The sequence below is a fragment of the Phallusia mammillata genome, chromosome 2 (genome assembly GCF_965637545.1).
Source record: "Phallusia mammillata chromosome 2, kaPhaMamm4.hap1.1, whole genome shotgun sequence".
Lineage (NCBI taxonomy): Eukaryota > Metazoa > Chordata > Ascidiacea > Phlebobranchia > Ascidiidae > Phallusia > Phallusia mammillata.
This window is the reverse complement of record NC_137253.1, coordinates 9,776,976-9,795,681: the sequence shown is the minus strand read 5'-3', so window position 1 is coordinate 9,795,681 and position 18,706 is coordinate 9,776,976. Positions and strand designations below refer to the sequence as shown.

Genomic DNA, 18,706 nt, shown 5'->3' with positions numbered 1-18,706 from the left:
AATGTGCACTAAATGAGGAAACGAAGATTTTACAAAACCAAGGTTCTATACAACCTGAGGGCTGTATGTAAATATCACTTCGAATGACTTGAAAAACACGGAGCCTTTTTATTCATTAGGTCCTCTTTTTGGGAACTTTTCAGTTCCTGTTTAAAAAATTAGCCTGTCATCTACAAAGATGAACCCCTCCCTCCGAAAAAATGTCCTCGTTCTAGTTAACATTTAAACGTATTAACTTTTTGAGCTTTCAGAACATATGAACCACTAGTTTAATTTAATAGCAGCTGCGTTACGCTGTGTAAGTTGTGAAATGTGTTTCTTGCCATTACGAAAAGCTAACTTATTTAAAACGGAAAGTTACCTAATAATTAGGAAAATTTGTCTAACATTTGTTAAAAAGTTGGACTTGTCCCCTTTTTGGTCACAAGGAAATGTGGAATTGCTACTTAATATATAAATCAAGGAAACACAAGTTTATAAATGCATTGATAATAAAGGCCTAATTTATCAACAATATCATGTAAAAATCCAATATGTACACACTTCTGCACAGTGGTATCTTTCGTTTTTTCCCAGAAGGGTGACATCTAGCGAGCCATAAAAATCACAAAATCTCCGACTTCACGCTTGACTGCTTTAAGCTTCTTTGTTATTTGCCTTTTGTATTCTGTGGGGGCAGTTAAAAGTTGGAGTGAATTCCGCTTTGTTGAGCACTTGCGCGCTATATTTAAATACTTAGCTGCTTGCACAAAAGTCTTGTTACGCAAAATGGTAGTTTTCCTGTCGAAATAGCCTTGCTTACATGTGCAATGAAAATGAATGCTATTTTGTGTTGGTAATCCTCTTTGTTATTTGCTTAAATTGTGCTAAGGTAATGAATTGATTTGTAGTGTTGGGGCAATTTTAAACTGCAACGGCATGTCTGGGAATGAAGAGGAAACTGAATTAAGAGATTTATTGTTGCAAACATTAGAAAAGAATGGTGTCCTGGGAAAAATCAAAGCTGAATTGCGAGCCGGAGTATTTCTAGCATTGGAATCCAAAGATCAAAGTGACAATTATTCTCATGGAGCAAATCGAAAACTAACAAATTTCAAATCTCAAAGTGCTACAGGTCCACTGTATTTAGAACTAGTTCAAGAGTTTTTGACATTTTTTGATCTCGATTACACCAATGCTGTTTTTACTGTTGAGGCGGGCTGTAGTTCAAATTCAGACTCTAGGAACCAGCTGCTAAAAAATCTGAACTTGCCACATGAAGAAAACTCTGCATTGCCTGTATTAGGACAATTGATACAATCTAAGCAATCATCGAAACCTAACCTCATTACTACACCAAGTGAAAGTCACATTGAAACAGCAAAGAATATTTTTAAAGAACATTCAAACTCATTTGACTCTGGTTTGGTGTCAAAAACCAAAGCAGTTGATGCCTTATCGCAACTATGTCCAGAGTTTCCAAGGTATTTGCTGCAGTCATTTGTAGATGATGAAATGCGTCGGTCAACCCTTCAAAACATTTCATGCATTACATTCATACAGATCTATGAAAAACTATTTAAACTGTGTAGTACTATTACTACTGTTTCTCCAGCAATGGGTGAAAGCATTCGGTCTAGTTATAATGACAGCACCCCAAATATGAGTGGAGAATTTGACAAAGGTGTTTTCCGGTCCGATAAAGAGGTTGAAAAAAATCTTGAAAATTTGCTAATGCAGGATCACATTGGTAGTGCAGACTATGAAGGTGATTTTAACAGCGTTAGTCAAACCAGCATTAGCGAAGATCTACAAGGTGACGGACTCCTTAGCAGTGCACCAAGTTCATATGCTGAACTGACTGATGATCACACTTTAGGTGAAAGTAACCATGACATGGACTACACAGAGGATATCTGACAGTAAACAATATACTCAATGTATTTATATTCTTGCCAAGAGAATGGCTTTGGGTTGGGCTATATAAAAAAGTGAGCAAATATTTTGTAAGCAAGAGAAACACTTGTGAGCCATGGTGTGTTGATTAGCCTTATGGCTTTTGTTTTTGCTAAATGTAGTTCTTTTTTGTTTAAAGTTCTTTTTGTAGTAGCTGTTTTCCTTGTAGTTGTGTACTCATGGTGCATTGTTGCCAAATTTATTACTCTTTAGTCTCTGCATGGCACAATTTAAAATTTTCCTGTCCGGTGCCCAGTATGATTTTTTTTAGCAAACTCATCAGACTGATGATTTAAGCAACAAAATAAATTGTACAATACAAAACTATACCCTTACAGAAGTCGACAGTAAATACAACAACAAAAACAACTTATTTTTCTGTGACTTTTTCTTGTACACCATGCATTCCAGATACACATTTACATTGCCCTACTGTTGGTGTAAAAGGGACAATATTTGGCTGATTTGAATATGGTGTTTTTCAGTCATTGTGTGCTCATTTTAAAGTGACATTGTACTGTTGGTAAATGCCTAACAGCTCCATATGTTTTTTAGTCAAGGCCACTGCAAGTAGTAAAAACAGTAAAAAATGAAGTCGTACACACAAACTCTGTTGCAAATTATGTTTTTGATGGCTTTTATTTGCATGTTTGGAATTCTTCAGCACAAGACAAGTCAGTGGGACTTCCTGATCTTTACTCAACAGTGGCCACAAGCTTCCTGTGTTGATATCAATGTAAGAAACAAAAGCGGTTGGTTAATCATAAGTTTATAGCAGATCGGTACTAATAAAGGGAGTGATCCGACTTATCATAACTCATAAGATTGTTTGTTTATGGTACTTGGTATTTTGTTTCTCAGCCAAGAGGAAAAATAAATTACTTTAGATAGCTATTATATGGCTATAGGACAATGAAAGAAAAACAAAAAAGCATAGGTTTTTATCTGTGTTGTTTCTTTGCTTGGGCATTTTTTGTATGGTTTGATCTAACTTTTGTGTAAAAGCAGAAGGCCTGCATTGCAATAGTTGTGTTGACTGTTGACACTCCTACAAAAAGCACTTAAAAACTGGTAACTGCCCCCTAAGTGGTTTAGCACCATATAACTATTTCGCTACTATATGGTATGATATTTTCATAGTTAGTGTATGTATTTCTAGAATACACGCGGGGAGACTTGCTTCATGGAAAGAAAAGTAAAAACTTGGACTATTCATGGAATTTGGTGGGTTTTATTTTTAAGATACAGGCGAATGCTTTGTGCCAGTACAACATGTATAAAATTAACTGTGTGTTTGTTTGGATAAGCAACAAGTATCTTACTGTTAGCATGGTTGCATTAGCTTGTTTTCTTTATAAGTGATGTACATAAAAATCAGCTTTTGACTGGTTTTATTTACATTTTTGTCAAAAGCGTTTGATAAAACGCTTCATTTATAGTGATCTAGCTCTTGGTGATTGTCACATAATGCAGCTGTTACACTGTTTTAAAGTTGATCATTACATTGCTACATATCTGTGCACCAAGCATAAAAAATAAAGCTTAAAACAAAGTATTTGGACACTGCTTAATTCAACTCCAATACAACACATTTTTAGGCCAAGCAGAATTGGTGACGAGGGACCCTTTTATTGCAATAACTCCTATCCATTTAAAGAGACAGAAGTTGCGGTAGGTTTGATATTTTAATGTATTTAAAGAACATACATGATTTTGACCCTTTGTACTTCAGAGCCTTGAACCTGAACTCACAACTTACTGGCCAAACTTGATCTTAGATGAATCAAAGTGCAGTTTTTGGTAAGTTACAAAAACTTGTCTCATTAAAAAGGTATATATATTCCACTATGTCATTGTTTATAAAAGTGTTTTTTAGCTTTCGGTATCAGCCTTTTTGTCATTGACCGTCGATAAACAACACGGTTGTAACCATGTTGTTTTTGATTGGTTCAACTCTGTCTTGAGCATTAGCTATTGCTGATTGGTAACAAGGCAAATCTACGTCAAAAGCTCTGATGCCCTGATAGGACTTGCGTTAATTCTATTTTACGCACTTATGTTCCTTAATATTTATACACTAAAAGCGAAGCATGACCTTAAAACTACAATTTTTTTTACTCTGTCCTACATTCACATTGTAAACAACATTGGAGGTTTTTGCCTTTGAAAAAGAAAGAATGTGGACCTTCGACTGCAAATAAAATATTTGCTTTAAATATCATTTCTCAGCTACTAAGTACTGATAATCTGTACCAGCCTTAAAAAACACATCGGTTCATCTCTTAACCTCTATATTCTTTTCATAGGAAACATGAATGGGTAAAACATGGAACATGTGCAATGTCACTTCCAACCATGGATACAGAGTACAAGTATTTTGCCCAAGGACTCAAGTTTAACCGGCTCTTCGATTTTAAAGCGTAAGGCAAAAAACTGAATTGAAACTATTTGTTACATTAAATATGTATTTCGTTTCAGGATTCTTGCCAAACAGAACATTGTGCCTTTCACTTCACCATACAAGGTTAGCACTTTTTCATGTTTTTCATACTCTTGCCAACTTTACATTACATGTTTGTTGTTGTATTTCAGTTCAGTGATTTCAGAAAAGCCATTCAATCAACAACCAACACTCACATGAAAATACAATGTATATATTCTAAGGTTTGTAGTTTTTCTGTATGTAAGATTATATTTGGCATCTAGTTGGATGCTAGTTGCATATATATATATGTGTGTGTGTTTTGTTTGTGACAAATGTCTTCTGGATTTTGCTGGCTTTACATAGCAATGAATACTGCAATTTGTGTTCAACAATGTCAAGATGGCACAGTGGTTATCTCAACTGCCTTTGGGTTTAATTTCTGTGTTGGCCACTTTTATATTCCTGATTAAGAAACTTGAACATCATTGTTCTAACCCAGTGGAACCCAAAGAGGCAAAGTTAAGGTCATCAACTTCCCAAGTCAAACAAGTGGGATAAAAGATACAATAAAGCAGTGAGCTCGATGGTGGACCTTTACCGCTTGGCTGGTTTCAACCACATACATTGAAAATGTTGTTTTAAATACAGTTGCCATCAATTTACCATAAAACCAGAATATTTTTTTGCAGGACAGGCAAGAACAAGCTGTAATCCAAGTGGAAATTTGCCTAAAAAAGGATTTTACACCAATTGATTGTGTTCAAACTCGACGTGTTAGGCATTTGAAGTTCCGACCATCCTGGGATAGTATTCCCTATAACCCCAGTTTCGAAGACTGCTCTGAATCAATTCCTGTGCAATATCTGCCACTGCAATACAACGTTTAAAGTCCAGTGTTTTCCAATTCAAAATATCTTGCCCTTGTATCATGGGCAATGCTAAAACATCAGGTATGCTCTTTGCATTGAAAAATTATTGCCTGCTTATGCATTTTTGAATGAAGTTTTCATTCGGTCCCAGTTTTCTGTGACTGTTACTCAGTCATAAACCATTTTTTGTTTGTGTAAATGTTTAAGCCGTGTGATTTCCAAATAAAATACCATCCTACATTCACGATGTAACAGTTAACAACAACAAAATCACTGTTTTGACCATTTAAAAAGATAAGCTTATATAACAGCTGTACTTAGCACTGTGTACTGGCTCTTGACAGACTTTCCTTAATATTATACAACTGAATATTGCCATTACATAATTGCTGAGCATACCTGTTGTTTTGGATAGAGTTACTGTGTCAAAAGTGTTTCTCAGGTTTTGTGGTGGCTTTCACTGCATTTAACAGTAACACAGTGTGGCAATTTGTGTATGTATTGCTAATGTAAAATACTACTGTGAAAATAAATGTGTCTGCTTTTGTTTGTCGCGAGCAAAACACCATTTTATTTTGCGCAATACTGTTATTTTTGGGCTCCCTTCTCTTTTCACACTTTACCCCATTTCAAATCTCATCAAAAAATTTTTTGTTGTTCCTTTTTTTGGCAAAAACTTTTGTTTGTAAATTTTAGCCATCTTTATAGCGAGGTTGTACTGTTTTTTTCCGTATTTCAATTTTTGTGTTTAGCCCTGACTTATTAAGCACAATCAGTGAGAGTTGTTCAAATTCATTTAATGGAGATCATGTTAACTGCGCTGCAACCCAAATGATTTTTTTCCGAGTAACTAAATACTTTTTTAGAGTAAAGAGTGTGGCAGAAAACACTTTATTTAGTTGTTACAATAAAACCTCACCAAAACTGTTGTTTGCAACTGAACACATTTTTCATGATACTGTGTAAACCGTAATCCTCTAAAATGTATTTCAACTAAAATGAGCTGTTTAATTGATTATATGATTTAATAACCATGGCTATGTACAAGTACCAACAATTGTACTCTTTACAATTTAATGTATTGCTGTATTTTTTGTGTTTGTTAACTTTTTCGATGCAATGCAAATTAGGATAGTCGATTTCTTAAATGAGTTGCTTGGAATTTGTACAAGTGGTATGCTGTACTGTCATATGCTGTCTGCAATGATGTTTTAGTTACTCGAAATTATTATTACTCTGTTTTAAAAATATGTTAAGAATGCAAAGTCACTCAGTCAGCAACAAAGTAATTACAACTTGCAATTTGCTCACAAGTTTTTAAAACCACGGACATGCCATGCCAATATCACATGACATTCCTACCACCGAATCTACTGTTTGGTCACAGCGGCCAGCGATTTTAAATGGCACGTATCTACTTCCTGGTTGGTTGTGTTACAAATACTGTTGGCCTAAGTCATTCTATTTCACGTGACAGTTTCTGTGTTTGCCGAATGTTAGTTGGCATTTAGCAGCAGTTATTGCACCATAACTCAATGCAATCCACCCTGAATCTCAATTATTTACGTACGTTTAAGTTACCGAAAAGTACTAGCGTAATATATTTCTGCTTTGTCGCACCGCGCTGTAATACGATTTCTTTTTCCCAATAACGGTTGCCTGATGTGGTAGCACCCTGTACACATTTGTGGCAAATGTATAAAACATGTGTTACTTAAATTTACTCATACCCTATAGCGAACATCCAACCCCTTTTTAATGGACAAATATTAGTACTTGAATTACTGTGTTTTCCATTTTTGTGCGTTAAGCCATTGAGAGCTGTACATTTTTGTCAATTTTTCGAGTTGTTTGTCAGCTGTGTTAAGTTCTAATTGTTTGTGATGTTTTTTGTTCAATGTGTTTACACCAACCAATACACAAGTCATACGTAAAAGCGTGATTCTAGAGGCAAGTTTGTTGAACAACCTTTTTGTGTTGTGTATTTAATGTGTCCTATAATGTAGCAAATAACTTTTCATTTAAGTTATTTTATCGGTAAAAAATGACTCTAACGTGATAGTAATGTTTTCGTAAACGTTGGAACAAAGCCTCTGTTAAAAAAAGCTACGTTTCGTTATATTTCTGAAATACGGCATCAACGCGTTACATGTAACTTTTTTTTAACCTCGGTGGGCGGGCACCGCTTCAATGCGATACGATCCGCCGTCGCGCTCCCTGTTTTTCTAAAGTACACTGGATTCTTAAGGAGGTTGCGACTTTTAATTCCCTTCTTGTTCCATTGGGTTGGTGCTGTGTCGTTTAAGATTTGCTTATGGAAAGACAAGATTAGAAACCCACGCTCTATGGCGCACTAGGTGGTTGCGGTATCCGCTCGACCATCTATTCCAGTGGTTCTCTAACTTTTTTTGTTGCGACGCCCCTGAAAAAGTTTTCTGGACTTGCGACGCCCCAGCAAATGAAAGTTAATGAGGACACTTATTATTAAAGTTTATTGGTACAACATCAAAAAGCCACGAAACTGAACTATTCTGCGACGCCCTTGGAAAATTGAAGACGCACTGGGACGTCGCGACGCACAGTTTGAGAACTACTGATCTATTCAACAACTTCAGTCCATGTCTCAGGCGCCAAAACACAATTGTTGCCAGTTAACATTACTTTATTTACACTCGCATAGGTACCAAACTACTGTTTGTGGTGCGCTAAGGCAAAGGTGTACGCGACTGTTCTCGCAGCGACATTAAGCTTGCAAACTGGTTGGATGGTTCAGCAGCCTGTGACGATTGCTGTTGTTGTTGTTGCTGTTGTTGGATCCTTACATTGTCGTCATAAGCCTTGATTAGGATGTTTTCCTTTGGGCCGGTTTTCCACCATACCCCGTCACTGTCTTTTACACCAGCTTCAACCACCACTGTGTACAAGCCTGAAAGTGTAAAGGTATAGTAGCGATACGGGACCAAAATATTCAGATGTGTGTCAGACATGAAGTCTATAAGTTGTTTGGCAACTATGCAAGAATTAGTTAGGGCAGTGGTTCACAACCTATTTCGACAAATTCCTTACTTATATCAATCCAAGAGATTTTCATTCCTTCCTAATATACTACATGGGTAAACCATAAAAAGTTAATTCAAAGCTGGGCCTTTTTCAACTTCACAGGTCATATTTCCCGTACCTAACTGTCTATTTGCAAAGTAAATTTTGCTACAAATTAGCCTTTGTATGACACGGAACCCAAAAAAATGTAGCAAAAAATATAAAAAATCTTATAAACTGGTCTTTTGTCTTGGCGGTTTAAACCGAAAAAAACTTTTCCCAAACATGCGCCACAATATCAGATTGTTTCTAACCTGCGACGGGAAAGCTGATCACGAACTGAGTGCTGAAATAATCGTTGTGGGGTTCCACAATTTGTTCCAGGTCACCATCAGATTCAGATATCTAAAAAAGCAAAAAATAAGAGAATAAAAAACTCTTGCAAACAGACAACAATAATTTGTTTCAACAAAAATACAATACTACGAAAAGAAATTTCTCACCTTTACGTTGTTGACCTTCGTTTGACCTTGATTCGACTTCGCGACGACCAGCTTTACCCGGCTAACTTCCCTGAACTTACTGCGTCCCTCTTTCCGCTCGTCGTCACGCACATTCATGATGACGTCATCGTCGTGTGACGTAGCCGACGTGTGCTGGACGACGCCTTCCACTTTGAGTGCGAGACGCTGGTTGATTTCCACAGTCACTGGTGCCTTGTTAAAGCGCTGACCAGGGGATATGGCAAGCTGAAAAAACGGTTAAAACGAATTATCTTAAGCTGGTAATGATAACCCCTCTAAAATATTTTGATTTGTGAATCCTTAGGCTAACCAGGAGACGACAACTTTTAAAATACAATTGGACGGTCGTCACTTGTTGAGGCGGGGTGGGGCCTCAACAACTTACAACTTTTTTCAGGATTTGCCTGTTGATCTATACTAAAAACAAATTGTTTTTTTATCAACACGATTGTTTTGCTTCTTCATTATTTCACTGGTACTGACAAGTGTTCTTGTCGAAACGTCTGCGTAATAAAACGTCCACCTTTTATTCCACATCACTAGCGATTTTGTTTTTAGTAAACCTTGAGGGGCTCAAGTCAAGGGCGCTTTCGGGGACGAATCCCGATCAGTTTTTCGTGTAAGGCGCCCTGAACCATTCGGCCAAGTTTGCACCTATTCTGAAGTTATTTTACGCCACCATTTCGACAGTCATTATTTACACTTCCCGGTGGTAACTGGAACAAATTATGATATATCAAGTTTCTGTTAAGAATGTTCACAGTTGAAACACGTCCCACCTTAATATTAGTTGTCTGTAAACTTTGGTAGAAATAGCGTGGGAAAGAGTGAGGCGTTGAGAGCAACAGGGATGAACATTGCATCAGGCACTCGGTATGCTGCAAAACATAAGAAGCAAACTAACAACCGGCAATCGTTCAGTCGAGGGTCAATTTTACACTGATGTGTAAAAAAACATTAAATGGCTTACGGCTTAAACAAGGATTCGATCAACTAGTAATGCTTGAGTTTAGCTTTTGTTTAAATAAAGCACCTTAGATAAGCAAGAAAGAGTGGCTAATTATACAGCTTTTTTGGGAATAATGTTGCTGTAAGTAGGTCAAGTCAAAAACATTACTAACAAATCTTCAATTTACTACTGCAATCCTAACAGCCTTTCTACATCGCCAACTGTTCACAAAAAGGTTTACCAAAAAATAACCACTTGCTATGAATACTAACCGTATGAGATAGCGGTAAAGACAAGTTATCGGCATGGACGGCTTGCTCCAATTTCGACATCACTGCACTGAAGTTTCGCTTCATTGCCTGCAAGATATCACGTGACAATAGGGTTAATATTCAATTTGTCCCAAGCTAAATTTAGTAGTTGTTTTTCTATTTATGCCTGTACTTGGTAACTTGCATTTATAGTCAGGTCAAGTCTCTTTAGGTCAAGTTATAGTTTTCTTGGTGTTTAAAAGTGTCAACCATTGAATTATGTTCTACGCTTATGTTTCGTAATCAGTTGTGTATGATTCTTTTTGAATAAGGCAAGAATTAGGTTAAAGTTGGGTAAAATGCAGCCCCAAGATTGCGCGATGGCACAATCTATTCTTGTTGGAGGGAGACAGTTAAATTGTGGCAGTTGTTCACTCATGTTCCACGGAAGAAGGTTGAATCATTTAAAGGCAATGTAAAAGCAGAACGACCAGCATCTTAATTGCGAACAGAAGTTTTGCATTGCCTTTAAATGTTCCAAGCACATAAAGTTGCTTGCATTTTGTTTGAACATAAGTACTGCTAGAAATAACTCACATACTTTAGCCACTTGAAAAAACTTACCCTTGTATAAAAATTATCATCTGATGTTTCTTCAGCGCTGTCAAAGTTGGAATTCTGTCGTGTTGAAGCATTTTGGCTGCTAATGATATAAAACGAGTTTTTCGCGATTGTAAGATAGTCTTAGTTAAATTTAATGTCTTGTCATTACTAACCTGCGTGAAAGTATCAGAAGATCTATTGCGTAGGCCATAATAGAACAAGCCTGTTGTAATCTGTGCAAGAAAGCGTGGTTGGTAATATATAACTTGTTGCTAATAACCAGTAATAAAACTCGGTGCGTCTGGTAGGAATAGGTTTCGTTTTTGAAACCATTGTAGCGGAGTAAATGCATCTATTTAGTAAAATTTCGTCTGCATTTCCATAAATAAAATATTTTTTAACTCTTTATTTATTGACTCTATAGTTGGCCTAGCATGGATAAAATTTGGCTAACCAATATTGACTAAAATGTTTGTTGTTGTTTTTAAGCTTGTACAGGCGAATCTGGTTAACCGCATAACCGTTTTTGTACGCTTTTTTAATGCAATCAACAAGCTATTCTCAACTAATGACTACGGTCGGACTTTATGATCATTTTGCAATTAAACTGACTAGGTGACTACCCGATATGCAATTAACCGGCTTCGACTGTGTTTCACGTATCGCAACCAACACAATAATACAAACATATAAGAGGGTAAAACTGGACACCATATGGAGTATATACAGAAATTCGACAAGCATTACAGCAAGCAATCGCCAAATCTCTTTGTTTAAAGTACAAGTATGAAAAACCGGTACTCACATCTCGATAATCGACAGAGTACGTGGATCCGAATCAAACGATGTCATGTGCAGTTTGCTGTAACTTTTGTCCACCGCCATGAACCATTCCGCACAAGACTTCATCTAAAAAAACGAAGAAACAATATTACCAGGGTTGGCATACAGTCGTTATTTCTAAGATTAGTCCCTATTTTGAAGGGATATGTCTAAGAAAAAATTATTGTCTTTATTTCTAAGAAATGTGCTTGTTTTTGACTTGAGTCGTCATTTTGTCATTTTCAGTAAAAGTAGACCTAGATCTGAGCTGTCGTGAGATGCACAAAGTGTTTTCTACTAACTAGGAGTTGTTGGAACAGATTGTTTGTGGCGAAATAATATGGCATGTCGTACGTTAGGCTCGTATGAATGCAAGGAATTTTCAAATACGCTTGTTTAAATTCGTATAAAAATTTAATTTTGAGGTTGTCCTTATTTTGGCTTCATGTCGATGGCAACCCTGAATATAGGTCATGTCTCTGTACAATATAATATTAACTTGGGTCGCTTACTTGTGTGAAAAGTATTCCACTATTAGAACCGGAACCATCACTACCGGGGCTTCCCCCCGTCATGGTTGATATGGCAGGAGGCGGGCAGGTACGGATGAGTGAACACGCACTTATCAGTTGAGCGTGCGCTTGTAACGATTCCCGACGCAGTCGTATGTATTCACATTGAAATAGCAGGTTGTGATTCGGTGTTACAGCAGCCTAGAAAACAAAACAATCACATAAACAGTGAGTTTTCTGCATTCCAAGGGAATTATTATCCAGTCACAACTTTTTGATGTGACCTTTTTTGGAAGTTGTTTGAAATTGTTTGAAAAATCGGCGAACGCCTTTCAATTAGGAGGGTGGAAAAATGTAGCTGATGTTTTTCGAAGGAAAATCGCTCATCTTCAGTGTGTCATGAAGTTAGCAAACGAGCCAAGAGATCATAAAAAAACCTTAGAGAATTATTGCACGAGGCCCTTTCACTTAATATTGTTTTTCCCAAAACATAGAAAATTTACTTTGATTTATAAAGGAGAATTTAGATTTTACTATATATTGAAGGAATTGCTGCTCTATTTGATTTGCTGTAAAGTCACCCACCATAAGACTTGTTTCAGCTTTGTGGTAATGGTGGATTGCTTTGTTAAGCTCCCCGAGGTTCCTGGTCTTGTCCCAAGTCGCATTCGAAACGTTAAAATGAAAAGAGACTGCTGATTCGGCAAGTGAGATGTCCGAGAGAGCGATGAGCCAGAAGTAATGTTGCTCTGAAGCCACTGAATCACTGATGGCCGTAAAAAGCTGATTGGCGATTTTGTGTTGACCCTGGAAAATAGAAAACGATAATATTTCATAATTTGTTGGAATGTTGTATTATTCAACATAATTTACAAACAGAAAGACCTAATTATCTCTGCCTATAAACCAGAGGTCTTAAACTCATTTGGTGGCCAAAAATAATTCTAACTTACTCGAGGACGGCCCTATAGAATTTCTTGTTACAATAATCAACAAAGTAACACATACATTAAGAAATCTGTTAATTGTTTAAAATTGCAGCACATTATAGGGCTTGTATTTCTGACCTAAAGGGCTGATAATCCTAAAAACGAATAATTCAGGATTAAGGGGTGCAAAATTAGTGAATCCAACCAAGAGTTACAAAATCGTTTAAAATGCTTTACAATGCACCGACAAAGCATGGAACTCCTGGATCATGTACTTTAGTCAGTACAGACGTTTCAAAAATTTTACGTTTTGGGGGCTGTTGCTGAACCGCTGGTTCATTCGGGGTCAAACTTTGGAAGGAGCACCTTCGGAATAACTAACTAGCATATGTGTAAGTTTAAATCAGTTTTTACCATTTTTTCTTGACCAAACGCATGGAACAAACCAGCGTTGGGCAGAAAAAAATACGGACGAAAACTATATGTGTCCCCTTCTGGTAGGGTTTCGCTTAACTTCGTTACAAACCATTTATCCCATCAAAATACAAGTAATTTACGTTGTCACCAGCACTTAGTAAATTACACGAACCATCCTTGATGCTTGTCTGGCAATGCGATAAAATATCCAGTGGTTTAGATGGGAATTAAGTAATTTCTCCTGCAGTTTTCCATCGATTAACGACCCGTCCTCCCAATGTGTCATGAACAAAAGAACGCACAAAAGCGACTGTGACGACAAAAAGCTGTCATAAAAATTGTAGCACTGTGCTTAATCTTTCAAATACAGCATCGTATAAGGCACTTCTAACATAGCATAGTATGTAATAGATGTATTAACGCAAAACACACATAACAAAAGTCTGCTTATTTCCAATAGAGCGTGATGAGCATAGTTATTAAACTTTGTTACCCAATGTTAGAATTTAAGTTTTTAAGCTAGTTTTATGATCATTTTTATTATAAAACCTCTTCCCAACTCAAATAGCGGGATTTTGACGGGATTCGAACCCAGGATGCTCCCGAGGACGAACCACGCTCAGGATTTTTAATGTATATTTATATGGGTCAGACGCCCTGGACCATTCGGCCAAGTTCCTGCCCTTTTCACATAATTTTACTTTTAAATGCTTGTTAATGCTCTTTGCGCCACCTATGGGTAATTTGCAAACTTTGGTGATTTGATTTCTCACGTAAGTAGAATATCAGCAATATGCGTCGGCGTTTTGGGACAGTGTGTGTCGGTTTATTACTTACGGCGACTTTTTGTATGCTTTCGGCGTCTTTTTTGTCGATCTTGATAGTTGCTTCAAAAAGTTCGAACATCTGTTTGCGAAAATTCGCCATGACTCCCATACGATTGCTAACAACAAACAAGTACTTGATTATTTTTTTTTTTCTTCAAAAATGCTACACAGTCAGCAACGAAACGTGTTATGCCATTTTTTTAAGTTAAATTTTATTTCAGTCGCAATATTAAATCAAAATTAGGGTCTATGTGTTTTTAATGAGTCTTATTGAGCAGTCCATTTTTTCACAACAATCTTTTCTATCCATCCTTAACCTGTCTAACTTTCTACTTTTATCTTTTGTAGTTAAATTTAACCTATACCTGGACAATCCCATATCTGCAGTCGCTTGCAGTAACATCACACTTGTAGGGCTGCCCAATGGGACATCTTCATTTACCAGCAGCGATAAAAGTAGCCGTATCAGGCGGAAATCGACGTCAGATGAAACTTCGCACAAAGATTTCAAAGCTGGCAACACAATCTGTTGCAAAAAATCGGACTCGTCATTGTCAAAATGAAACACTCAGCTTTTTTTAAAAAAAATAAGCAAAATTATTTGGCTTGAAATGCAACATCAATTGCTGTTCGTATAAACACCTCTGTTCAGTTTGTTAAATAAAGGAAGAAAAAATCTCCAGCAAAATATTGGTTACAATTAAATTACGTTTCTGAAAACAAAATGATTGCGTTGAAGTAGGTATAACCCAACAGAGCCAAAAGTCCAGCCATCAGTTATTATAAGCATCGCAAATTAATGAAGCACACTGCGCGACCGAAAACAGCTGAATATCGTATAACTATCAACTACGTACAAAGACAGCTTAAGCTGCAAACCGTGGAATATTACACAACTTTCAGAACTGGTTTACCTTATTTAAACGTCAAAAAGGGACAATTTTAGTTCAAGTAGCTAGATAATATCAAAAATCTTGGCAACAAAAACGTAAAAAAGAGAAACAAAAAGTAAGATATTTTTGACACCTTCAAAGCTTTTTTATCAACGGCGGAATTTTCACATGACGCAGCGAGAAGTGGTAGCAACGATTCCGCAGCAACGGTAGCTTCTTCATTCAAGCGGTTCTGGTGTGACTTACTCACGTGCTTGGCATGTTTACTGAGCGATGCAAAAAGTTTCGTCGCCAACGCAGCTTGGATGACGTCAAAGTCGAAGCAACATTGTCTGCACAGTTCTAGAATCGAACCTCCTGAAAAAACAGTTTCAAAACTGATCTTTTTTGTCACAGAAAATAGAAAAAAACATGACCTAATACTCCGGAACACTATACGCGGAATTGAAAGTGATTTAATTAAAAACATGAGCTAGAGAAACTTGTGTGTATAAAATACATCTTGGATTCTTATCTTTTTGTTACCACAACCTGTCTAATCGCCAGTTATGTACGTCCATCAGTGACGTCACCCCACACATCTTGCATCTACTTTTTTGTGTGCTTTTTTAAACCCCTTTCAAGTACAGTTGACAGCTTGCACTGATGATGACAACAGGGATTGTTAAAACATCTGCAGTAGGAAGCATGCCATATATACAAGGTATTTGGCAATTACGTTTTTTAAACTCAAGTACTTATTGAGTCCATGTATAGTGTTCTTAAGGTAATTGTTTAAGTTGGTGGTTCTAAATGTGGAGACAAGCATGTGAGGTGACGGGAAACATATAATTGGCTAACAAACAAACAAGGCCAGTTGTGCATCATTTCTGATTTAAGACAAAAAGCAGTTGGAATCATTTCACAAACATTGTCTGAGGTCAACATAAAAAGCTACTACAGTTATATTTGAAACATATATGCTAACCTTCTTCCATGTCCACTTGAACTAATGATTCAGTTGAAGTCAGGGTGCATAAAACCCGAAGAATCTCTCGTTTCAATGAGTTGGATAGGGTTGAGAGTTTGTAGGCCTACAATAGTGAAAAAGTGGATTATTGCAATTTGCAAAGAGGGTTAGGTGCCCTATGTCTGTTTTCATACCTCACACAAAGTGGTACTGTTCTGTACAGTCCAAAGATGTGGAGCCTTTCCAGCCAACAAGTTGAGATTGTGCAGCGAATCAGACTTGACTGCTTCTCTTGGGTCACATCTTAGGTATTGTAGCAACAAAGTTACCTGTTATCAAAAGAACAAGCTCCAATTTTTTAGGCATCTGAACTCTAGTAGCTGCAGACAGTGTGCACTGTTTGGACCTATAAGGTCTCATTAGTGCAGCTGGTGACAAAAGATTGGCTACATGAGCTAATGTAACCACCTTACAGCACTGCAGTTTGGTGGGAGTAACAGGCTTGGTCCTTGTGTTTGGACTGTATTAGTGTTGGCGGAATGAGTGCATTGGTTGTTCTAATGAATTGTTCTTATATGTGCTTACAGCATTTGTGTAGATTAACTATTTGTGCTGAAATTGAACAAGTCAAGTATCCAAAATGTACACATATTTGGGCCATATATATATGCAAAACTTTAGTATAAGTTTATCTACAATGACTTTCAGTGATCTTAGTTGCTAGATAAAACACCTGCGCTGGAATGTCAACCAATGAGTGAATTGCCAACTGTGTAAGAGTGCCTAAAGTTGTCAGAATAAAATCTTGTGCTGGGTATGATGGCAGTAAGTCATGCAAAATGGTCCGAGCCTTTGATGAAACCTAAAAAATATATTTTTTTGATAAAATTTCATTGTTTTCAGCAAAAGAAAAAATCAAAATCCTACCTGCACATCAAAATGCATGTGCTGTAATACTGGAATTAATTTCAGTTTCACTTCTAATGGAGTTGATAAACCTATTTGAAACAATGATATTTTAAAGAATTTTTGGGAAGAGGTAAGTGCATAACTTCCATAATTTCTTACTGAACAGTTAGATCCTATTTGCAATATTGCAGCAAAATAGAAAGTACCTTTATCGATTATACCTTTTACTGATAAACACATTTCAGTTACCAACATAACACCAAATTTCATTTGTAAAGTTATTTGGCTTTATATCAATGTTTGACAAACATTCAAAGCCCTTTTCCAGCAGCAATTTTTTGTCAATCATGATACTTAATATGTTGAAAACCTCACCTTGCAGCATCATGGCAATTTTGTTGCAAATACTTGAAGCAAACTGCTGAGAATGTGATGCAAATTGTGTCGTGGCAAATATGGCAGCATCTTGCTCCACACGATCATGAGAATCTAAGCCCTGCTGGATACTGTGATGGGCATTTTTCTTTTCACTGATCATGCAAGAAACACTTCCTAACATTCTAAAGAAAATATTTAAACTGTTTGTTGCCATGTATTTATTTATTTTTTATTTTGTCTGGTACAGAAGACCAATAAATACACTAGAATGAAATCCATGAACAGTTTTACTAATGTACAAGGCCTGTAAAATCCAGCCATTTACTGTTTCCAAAATCATATTTGTAACCAGTGGTGGGATTCAGCCGGTTCGCACCGGTTCTAAAGAACCGGCTCATGAAATTTTATGAGTTTAGCAATCCGGTTAGCATTACTGGTTACTGTCAACGTACTTTTGGTAACAGAACCGGTTAAAAAATATGACTTTTTTGATAGAACTGGCTGATAAAAAATTTGAACCCCACCACTGTTTGTAACCCATACAAAAGTATGTTAGGTGGTGAATGCATGGTAAAATTGTTTAGTATAAACTTACTCTGGCACATTATTAAGTGTCCTAATCTAACCTTAAGGTCAAAGCTCTTGCATAAGGGTCATTTGAATGGATCACAATGTAAATCCTTTTCATAAACTCATCAACATTCAGAATTTTGTCCAGATGTTTTGTGCTCTGTTGTGCAACTCGCAAAATGCAAAGTCGGATAAAGTTGTTTCTAAAAAGAAAACACTACAATAAACAATCTTGAAAGTTAGTTAACCTCCAGAATACAAACAAATTGTGTACCCAGTCCTGAAAGTGTCTGCAAGCTTGAGAAATGCTGAATTGATGAGAATTGGGAATGGAAAACGAGCAAAGAGGCTTGGAAACCTGACAATGGCTTCGCATTGTTCTCCAACTTTGCTCGCCCTTAAACCTAAAGTATAAGTTTGTAAAAAATAGTCCATTGCAAATATTTCAACGTATTTTGGTTGAAAATAGCATATCACGGACCTTAAGTAACACACATGAGCATAACTACCTTTATCCAACTCAATCAACGCAGAGTTAGCATCTTGTTGATGTTCTTCCATTTAATTGAAACCAAAGCGGCGATAATTCGAAAATAAAACTTGTAACAACGAGTTTCGACACGATTTTTTAGCAAGTGAAACGTTCCCTCATCCGATTTTCTCATCTGCGCATGCCATAACAGAGTAGGGAAACTCCCTGTACTTGTAACGTCACGAATATATTTTATGGAAACCAAAACATGATTCTATTTGTTAGAACATGTTCTATTTGTTCGGATGGCCTTGCGTTAACGTCCGTTTCGTCCGTTTTCGGACAAAACGCATGGTTCGCATTCTGTGTATACATGTCGACGGAAGGCGACGGACCGAAATTTACGCGCGTATACGCATGACGGACAAAAACG

The 18,706-nt window shown here is 36.8% G+C and overlaps 3 protein-coding genes and 1 long non-coding RNA gene across 6 annotated transcripts; 3 read left to right on the top strand and 1 right to left on the bottom strand.

The window, feature by feature from the left end:
- The first annotated feature begins 673 nt into the window (after nt 1-673).
- LOC145214306 (centrosomal protein 43-like) lies at nt 674-2,490 on the top strand. The gene has a single exon (XM_080082807.1). The coding sequence runs from the start codon at nt 919-921 to the stop codon at nt 1,897-1,899; it is 981 nt and encodes a 326-aa protein (XP_079938933.1). The 5' UTR covers nt 674-918; the 3' UTR covers nt 1,900-2,490.
- A 34-nt stretch (nt 2,491-2,524) lies between these two features.
- On the top strand, nt 2,525-7,165 carry LOC145214308 (ribonuclease Oy-like). The gene is made up of 8 exons (XM_080082808.1): nt 2,525-2,671; nt 3,095-3,159; nt 3,534-3,606; nt 3,668-3,735; nt 4,242-4,355; nt 4,414-4,459; nt 4,528-4,599; nt 5,050-7,165. The coding sequence occupies exons 1-8, from the start codon at nt 2,525-2,527 to the stop codon at nt 5,245-5,247; spliced, it is 783 nt and encodes a 260-aa protein (XP_079938934.1). The 3' UTR covers nt 5,248-7,165.
- A 537-nt stretch (nt 7,166-7,702) lies between these two features.
- Nucleotides 7,703-18,376, bottom strand: LOC145212089 (integrator complex subunit 7-like). Of its 3 annotated transcripts, none has more exons than XM_080080105.1 (22): nt 18,311-18,376; nt 18,076-18,205; nt 17,858-18,004; nt 17,229-17,413; nt 16,872-16,942; nt 16,678-16,806; nt 16,139-16,273; nt 15,963-16,068; nt 15,129-15,352; nt 14,468-14,628; nt 14,113-14,218; nt 13,448-13,585; nt 12,515-12,736; nt 11,930-12,130; nt 11,401-11,504; nt 10,769-10,828; nt 10,617-10,695; nt 10,014-10,100; nt 9,572-9,670; nt 8,772-9,017; nt 8,583-8,673; nt 7,703-8,155 (listed from the first exon to the last, which is right to left on the bottom strand). In XM_080080105.1, exons 1-22 carry the CDS (start codon nt 18,360-18,362, stop codon nt 7,935-7,937), a joined length of 2,994 nt encoding a protein of 997 aa, XP_079936231.1. In that variant the 5' UTR covers nt 18,363-18,376; the 3' UTR covers nt 7,703-7,934. The 3 variants fall into 3 exon arrangements, with proteins under 3 accessions (XP_079936231.1, XP_079936232.1, XP_079936233.1); XM_080080106.1 differs by having other exon boundaries at nt 10,617-10,692; XM_080080107.1 differs by lacking the exon at nt 13,448-13,585.
- LOC145212096 (uncharacterized) lies at nt 15,346-17,300 on the top strand. Its single transcript, XR_013856649.1, has 3 exons — nt 15,346-15,698; nt 16,848-16,983; nt 17,236-17,300. It is a non-coding gene; the product is annotated as an uncharacterized LOC145212096 (long non-coding RNA).
- Nucleotides 18,377-18,706: the final 330 nt, after the last annotated feature.